General features: G+C 37.9%; 1 protein-coding gene across 1 annotated transcript in view; it reads right to left on the bottom strand.

Annotated features, from left to right (window-relative positions):
- Window positions 1–230: 230 nt before the first annotated feature.
- Window positions 231–8,665, bottom strand: part of LOC144364806 (uncharacterized) — a 34,496-nt gene continuing 26,061 nt past the window's right edge. Inside the window, 3 exon segments of the mRNA XM_078035952.1 lie at window positions 231–5,439; window positions 6,009–6,069; window positions 6,250–6,376. Coding sequence (XP_077892078.1) covers window positions 4,599–5,439; window positions 6,009–6,069; window positions 6,250–6,376 — 1,029 coding nt within the window. The 3' untranslated portion in view covers window positions 231–4,598.

The following is an 8,665-nucleotide window of genomic DNA, read 5'->3' as shown; positions in this document are numbered from 1 at the left end:
GAATTCTGGAGGAAATCCCATCCAATGAAGGTCAAGGGGGGCAGTATAGCAAGGTCAGGTGTGATGATTCGATCTTTGGGACAGTGGTGAGACACACCTCCACACAGATAAGCTATCGAACTTAAGAAGGGTGGGGAAAGCTCTTTGCCACATTAAAAAGTGACTGAGCGCCTCACACCCAACCAGGGAGGAAACTCAAATCACGTGCAAGGATGGTCTCCCACAAAAAAAAAAAAAAAAAAAAAAAAAAAACTGAGGACAGTAAATTATCCCTTAAATGCCATTTCAAATCAACATGAAACAAGCAGATTAGACTTATAACGTCATGTATCATGATATTTAAGTAATTTAGTTATTAGTTATTTGAAATCAACTAATACTATAATAATTTCTGGTTTTATACAGAACTGTCCATGACTCACCTACCATGTGATGGCCAAAACAATCCTGATTTAAAATTTTCAAAAAAAGACAAAGGAAGAAAAATAATGAATGACAAATACATCTGATATCTTTACTTGTGTGTCATAAAAGCTAACACAGTATCTATTTCATTACCATATTCCAGTCTGCTAAAATCATACACCTATCATATGAAGTTGTTAATAAAATAGAAGCTACACTCACATAGAAGTAGCCTTATTCCTCATGCATTTTTTTCAATAATGTGAGGACATGTTTTTCAAGTAAAAATAAGTCCAATTGAGATAATTTGTCCACTTTACTTTTTATCCCTTGAAACAGCTGTAGGTACCTTGCCTGAAGCCCATGTTACAACATTTTTACTTGCTTTGCTTTTCTCTCAAATCATGTAGTCTCCATCCCAGCAGCATAACCTGCACACAGGAGGACAGCAGGTGTGAGAAACTCCAATGAAGTTTTCTCACCCAGTAGGAGAATGGAGACTTGAATGTGCACTGTGTCCTACAAAAAATGGAAGAAAAATACATGGACTTCTGTTGACCATTCTCATGTACTGGCCACTGGTATGACAGGAGCCTTCCTAGATGGAATGTAAAATAGTTTAGCCATTATTAAAAAAAAAAGTTGGGGAGTTCCTTAGCAAATGAAAGTAGAACTTTCAGAGGATTCAGCAACAACAGGAATAGGTGTATATTCAAAGGAAATTACTTATATCAAAGAGATGCCTGCACTCCCTTCCTTATGGTAGCACTTTTAACATCAGCCAAGGCCATTTCATACTGGTTAAGGAAGTCATCCAACAAAATATAATAATTGTAAATATTTATACTTGAAACATTCATGTAACTACATACATACAACAAACCCTTCTCAATATAAAGAATCAGAGACCACAATACTGAGTGATTTCAACACAACTCTATTACCATTAGATAGGCCATCCTGAGAAAAGACTCTTCAGAACTAAAAAGCATTATTAATCAAAAGGACCCAACAGACATCCATCAAATATTTCATGCTCTGACAACCAAATTCACTTCATTCTCATTCTCACTTCATTCTCAGGCACATGGAATTTTCCCTAAAATGCATCATGATTTAGGGCTCAAAGCCAGTTTATCAAACACCAAAATTACATAATTTCTTGCATCTGATCAGATCACAATGGAATAAAATTAGAAAACAACAAGATGAAAAGCAGAAATCATTATAATACCTGAAGATTACATAATACACATTTGAAAGAAGAATAAATCTTAAAAATATCTTTTGTGGGCCAAGCTATAAAGAAATGGCCAGACACACTCCATTTTACCCTGAGATTCCATATCATGTAAGAAAAGGTTCTCCCATAGGAAAGTCCTTCCTGTGTACCTACTTACCTAGCATAACATACTTGGCAATACAAAATAGCAATTCTTATACACAGTAAAATTATTGACTTTGGTTTCCATTTTTCCTGGGCAATGTACCTTGTCAGAGATTGATTGTCTAGACATTAGTAACATTTCTCAAACTCATACTCAACTAGGATCCTTTTGACCCACTTCCCTTCTGCTTGCTTGCTCCTATGCAAACTTGATAGGTCCCACAGGAAATACTAATGTACCCATTGCATTGTCTCGCTTACTGCCCAATCCAGCTTCTGTTCCTGCTTGCCTGCAGCTACATCAACCCAGATGCAGTTTTTGTCTTTAAATATCCTAAAATGCTCAGGCTCGGGGCTGTTACTTGCAGAAACAGTTATGAGTCCTGTGGGGAGAAGTCGCCAGCTAAATAAAAGTCCAGATAAATAAGGACTTTAATTTTGGTCTTGGAGTGGTTTCTGGGTGACCTGGCGCATGACAAATCAAGGGGGAAAAAACAATTTTTTAAACAAATGAGAGAAGAGGTACAATATACCAAATATCTGAGACAGTATGAGGACAATTCTGAAAGAAAAATGTATACTTTGATTTTCTACATTAAAAAGTAGACTTGGCTATGATTTTCTATTGTCTATATTTCAATAGCCATTCTATTGCAAATTGTCCTTACCTCTAAAAGGACCAAACACTTTCTTCAGAATACTCAACAGCTTTTCACATGTGACCTTGAAATGAGACTTACAGCATCCCCCTTTCTCCAGGAGCAGAAAGTTGACCTTACATTGCAGACATCCTCCTCCAAGAATCCCTGAAATGCTCCTTAAAGACAAGCAAATCTGACATTTCTTAGGCTGCACTGGACCGAGTTGCAATGTATTCCTCACTTGTAAGTCTCACGTGATCTTCATGATGATGGTGTCTACAAATAGGGCAGGTCCATATAGGATTCTTCCACCAAAGAGTCTGAACAGGCAGGCACTCTTAACACCTTCAGAAATTTCTGTAATGCAGAGGCTTTCACAACTTCTTTTCATGATAAGAAAACCATGGCTACTTGTGATAACCAACAATTACTGAGGATTCCTAGATCAGGAAACTGCTCCTCATGCCCCTGGTTATATCATTATTTTAAAAATTCAGTACTGTCATTTGTAACTAATTATAACAAATGAAAATAAAATAAATAAAAATACAAACGCTTGCTTTTTGTTGAATTTGTTAATTATACAGAGTCCTTGCACTGCCAAACCATTCCTGAGACTCCAAAGAATAAAATGGTATAATGGACAGGCCCAATGTATATTCAAACTTGATTTATATGCATTTTCTTGGGGTGTGGGGTACCAGGGATTGAACTCAGGGGCACTCAAATACTGAGCCAAATCTCCTGGCCCCTTTTGTATTTTATTTAGAAATTGGAGCTCACTGACTTGCTTAGTGCCTCTCTTTTGTACATGGCTTTGAAATCACAAAGGATACCAAGCATACCAAGCACTGGGATTCTAGGAGTGATTCACCACATCTGGTGATTTGTAAGCATTTTGAGAATTTCACAATCTTTTATAGAATTCTAACAAGAGTTTGAATTCAAGTCTGCTGTAGGTTTTCAAAATTTCCAGTACAATATACCATTAAATAAATCCTCTTCACATTAATCTCAGTTCATTCCACAAAAGCATCATGTCTCTTTTGTGGGAAAATGCATACTTGAAGGGAAATATGTGACTCAAGGTCCAAGAGGTTACTTCATATGGCGTTTGGCTCCCAAATCATGTCTTCAGTAGTGAAGAATCTTTTATTTCTCACTTAATCACTGTACCTCCTCCCTACTGGCTCACTCACCCCAATACATCAGAAGGTTGCCATCCACCTTCCACCTCATGCACTAACACTATTGCCCAGAATTAGTAGGCAGGACCTATCAGGAGATACTGTGGCCCTCCAAGGAGTCTGATTTCAGCAGTGATATACTCACTAAGACTGAACTCCTACAGAGCATGCCCCCACCCCAGGACAGTCAAATTTTCTCATGTGCTTCACACTGGCCAGTAGCAAACCTGTAACTTCTGCCTTTGGCAAATGGATTTATAAGATAAATCCTGGCTCTGCATCAAGTGGTTACACACCACTATGCAATATTTCCACTGAATCAAAGAAATAAAACTAGGAAATTGCCAGACTGTCTCATTATGTGGAAAGAAAGTTTTCATTAATCCTTGAAAGCTTCCAAAATTCTCCTTTAAAAACTAAGTGCTACTGGATAGCTTAAGCTCAAATTATTAAAAACAGAAGCACCATAACACCATCTTTTGACCTGCCTTTCCAAATGAACACTAAAAGTGATACACCAAAAACCTGGTATCAGAGAGAAAGGTCAATTAAATAGCACTCTTACAACAGATCAGACCCCAGGGTCTCTCCTAGAGGCCACATTCTCTACTCTTGGCAGAGGACCCAGATTAGGGGCAGAGTGTGCCAGGGTTCTATAGCACAGGAGAGCTCCCTGCCAGTTGCTACACACCTGAACAACAGGGGTGGGTGGTGCATACCACTAATCTACAGCAGAAGGGGAGTCGCCCACCACACTGTACATGTGTGCATGTGTGTGTGTCAGTTTGAGCCCTTTCTTGTCTTTGAAGTTGACAGAGAATATTGATTTACCACAGTTTAAATTCAAAGTTTTTTTTTCCAGTAACCTTGCTACATGTTTATGGGTCGAACAGTAATAACAGAAGACTTTGCCAATTGCTTTCATTAGTACAGTATTTCTGCAGTATGAATTAGTTTATGTGAGTAAAGCTGACTGAGTCAAGTACAGGCTTTTCCACATTGTTTACATTCACAGGGCTTCTCTCCAGTATGAATTTGTTCATGTGAGTGAAGGCTAGAAGATCGAGTAAAGGTTTTGCCACACTGCTTACATTCATATGGATTATTTCCACTATGAATTCGTTCATGTATTTGGATGTAAGAGGAAGTAGTGTAGCCTTTCCCACACTGTTTACGTTCATAGGGCTTCTCTCCACTATGAGTTTCTTCATGTGAATGAAGGGTAGAGGACTCAATGAAGACTTTGCCACAGTGCTTAAATTCATAGGGTTTCTCTCCAGTGTGCATTCTCTGATGTATTCTAAATAAACTGGGATAAGCAAAGTCTTTCCCATATACCTTACATTTAAAACAGGCATCCTTGGTGTGCGTGACCATGTGACTTTGAAGACTTGTGAGTGAAATAAAGATTTGACCACCTTGTTTACATTCATAGGGTTTCTCCCCAGAATGAGTTCTTTCATGTCTTCTAAATAAGGAACAGAAATAAAAGACTTTCCACTTAAAAGTTTTATCCCCACTTGGTGTTATCATGTATCTTTGAACATCTGTTAGAGAAAAAAATTCTTCACCACATTGTTTACCTTCAGAGGGTTGCCACCCAACATGAGTCTCTACATGTCCTTGAAAACAACTGGAACAACTGAAGACTTTCCCACACACTGTAGTTTTAGAAGGCTCATCTCCCATTCATGTTAACATTTGTGTTTGTACATTTTTGAGAGAAACCAGAGATTTCCTGCATTGTTTAAATTCACATGGATTTTCTTCACATTCCTCATGCTTGTACTGTTTGTGTCCAGAGTGAGTTGTGATGTGCCTATGACAGAATGAAGGACATATGAAGTCTTTTCCACATATAATGCAGTCATAAAGTAACATGGATTTACAATGTTTGGGTTTGGGGGGGCAGGTTAAGATTTGGAATCTCACTTAAAGTTTCCCCACACTATCTTCTTTACCTTTGAAGTTTACCATATGACTTCTTTGAAGAATGACCAGCACATTATCAATGCTTGATTCATTCATGATTTTCTATTTATTAATAAGTCTTAGGCTAACATTTCTACCAACAGAAGGAAAAGCCTAGGTTTTCTGACTTATTCAAATTTCCTAAAAATAAAGAGATTGAAATAGACAATGTTTTACAAAACAGCTTCCCTATGATTATTATCCAAATAATGATATTTCCATATCCAGTTTCATAGTATATTTTGCATGTCAAGTACTTTGAAAAGACTATCTGTTACAGCTAAGAATGTGTTTCTAGTAAACAATCTTATAAGAATAAATACAAGTTGTGCATATTTCTTTGGTTGGTTTCTTTTAAAAATTATGACATTCTCAGTATCCCTCAAGGGTGTTGCTTCCACTTCTCAGTACAATTACCTTAGATTGCTCGCAGAATTTTCAATTTGATCTTCAAAGTCCTTGTCTTCCCATTTGATTCCTAAAATACCAACCCAGAACAATCATTATAAATTTTCAGGACCTAGCAAAACTTTGCCAAATTCCAGGTGACTTTCATGCTGCAATAATTTACCAAATGATTCCATTTTCACATTCTACATAAATGAACAAAATACACAGGAGTTCTCTATTGGATTAATTATAAAAACATCATTATTACCTATAAAAGCCAGGTCTTTGAGGACTTCCTGTGTCACATCTGTATAAAGGTTCTTCTGGGAAGGATCCAGCAAAGCCCACTCCTCCTGGGTGAAGTTCACAGCCACATCCTTAAGGGTCACTAAGATCTAAAATATCCCACAAAAGTGTAGTGAAAGCCAAGAGAGATTGACAACATGAGGAATCTAGACTCAACATGCATGATGTTCACTGATTCTCTGGCATTCCAGTTAATTCCATTTGGTCCATCAAATATTTACTACACTTAATTCTACATAGCCATTCCAACACTAGGATTGGCCCACTAAAAAAGTAAACAGTAAAGTGTTTTACACTCTTCTTTTAGTGAGTTCACAGGACGTAAGACTGGCTTCCTGATCACTGATAACTTCTTTGTTGTTTGCACCTCTATTACACATCCTAGGAACTTTGTGTGCAGTAGAGAGAAAATATTAGCACCCTGGATATTACTTATCCTTAGAAAAGAAAGTTGACAGAGTAGGAAATTGCTGAAATTAGGAGACTCATCAGTTGGGACAGATCCTGCTAACCACAGTGGTTCACTGTGCCTACATAGTTAATGATAACAACATGGTATTTACTGAGCTCCTGTTTCCTTCTGCAAGTCTATTGCTAAATTCTTAAGTAAATGCCTAGAACCAGCTCTCCCCAAACACCCTCTTGGCATGGGGTCACTAAGGAGCTTCCCTCATAAACAACATTTAGGCAACCTTTCACACAGGTTGTCACAAGGTGTTAACTGGGGACTGAGCTCATCCTGTGTGTTACACTAAGATAGTAACTAGAATTTTCTAGCTGCTTTACTATAGAACAAATTTAGCCAACTAGTAAATAAGAACAATGATTAATAAACACAAAAATTGATAATTTCTTATGGTTAATGTCAAAGAAGTTGGGCTAAGTGGAAAGATGCCACTTTTCTTAGAAATAATTCAATGACACTAAGATGTCACATTGTCTAAATAACACTCTTATAACATTTTATAAGTCTCATAATAATCTCCTTAATAAACAGTAGAAATTACTTTTCTAAACCTCATACCAACAATGTATGCCCAATGATTGTCAAACTCTTATGAAGAGCAGCCATCTCCCTAGAATGAAGTAGTCATGTGCCACATAGGCATACTCTGTTCAAGGACACTTTCATCAAGGATGTGACCCATGTGTGATGGTTGCCTGCTGTGAAAGAGATTCCTAGTGCCTGTAGCAATGCTAGTGCAAGTAAACCAACATATTAACTCTTCCAGAGTGTGGTAAAGCAACAGGTTTGCAGTCCAGAATCTTCAAGTATCTGACAGAGTCTGGGAGTAAAACAGGCTAGACTATGGACAACTGTGAGCATGCTATGATGTCTGCACAGCGATGAAACAGCTAGAAAGATCACCTACCAGAATGGCCTGTGCCCCTGACACACAAGCATACTCAAGGACTTAAACATGTGACTTCCTGAGAGCACAGTATAACAAGATGTGAGCAAGGGACTAGTTGAGACTAGTTGGCTGGCCTTCACAGCATAAAAAGGTTAATGTTGTAGAGACAGATCAAAATTATGGTCCAGATAAACTGGAATCTAGGTGCCAAAAGGCATTACATTCCTCTACAAAAGTCCATGTATTACACATCCAAATGTGAAAGACTAAAACACTTTTAATAAATGTACAAGAAATTTAGTTTTATTTATTATGGTGGGGAAAAGAAAAAAGCAGGGATTAACCTAGGGCACTTAACCACTGAGCCACATTCCCAACACATTTGTTATTTTGAGACAGTACTCACTGTCTCACTAATTGCCTCATGAGTTTCTAAGGCTAGGATTTAAATTTGTTACCTTCCTACCTCAGCCTCCAGCTGCTAGGATTAGAGGTATGCATCACTTCACCCAATGGAAATTTAGTTTTACAAAAGAATAACCTAAATAATTCTATAAACATGATGAGCAGCAAAGAAAAAGATAAACACTCACATCAAAATGACTTAAAAGGAAGTCTGAAACCAATACAGTACTGCAAAAAAATATAACAGAACCGAGAGTCTGGAACTGTCAAGAGACTGCCATAAACTAGAACAGAATAGAGACCCAAAATAAACTCCTATAAATGTACTCAGTTGACCTTTGAAGAAGGAAAGTCATTTATATCCAAGATGATGATGGCTCCAGGGAGAAGGAGTGCTCCACATATATACCCTCCAGAGAAAAGTTGAAACACTAGCAGAACCATCAGAACAAGAACCTCATCATGACCCAAAGCCCTGAAGAGTTCACCACAGCCTTAGGAAGAGTCATGAGGAGCAGTGGAGAGCAGAGAGCATGGTGTGGCCTTCACTAGCCCTTCAGACAGCCCCTCTCTTACGTAGGACAGTGGCCTCACATCCCATTGTGAGACCCTGGTCAC

The sequence above is a fragment of the Ictidomys tridecemlineatus genome, unplaced genomic scaffold (assembly GCF_052094955.1).
Source record: "Ictidomys tridecemlineatus isolate mIctTri1 unplaced genomic scaffold, mIctTri1.hap1 Scaffold_138, whole genome shotgun sequence".
In the NCBI taxonomy this organism is placed as follows: domain Eukaryota; kingdom Metazoa; phylum Chordata; class Mammalia; order Rodentia; family Sciuridae; genus Ictidomys; species Ictidomys tridecemlineatus.
The sequence above is the reverse complement of the archived record's forward strand: the minus strand, read 5'-3'. Positions and strand labels throughout refer to the sequence as shown.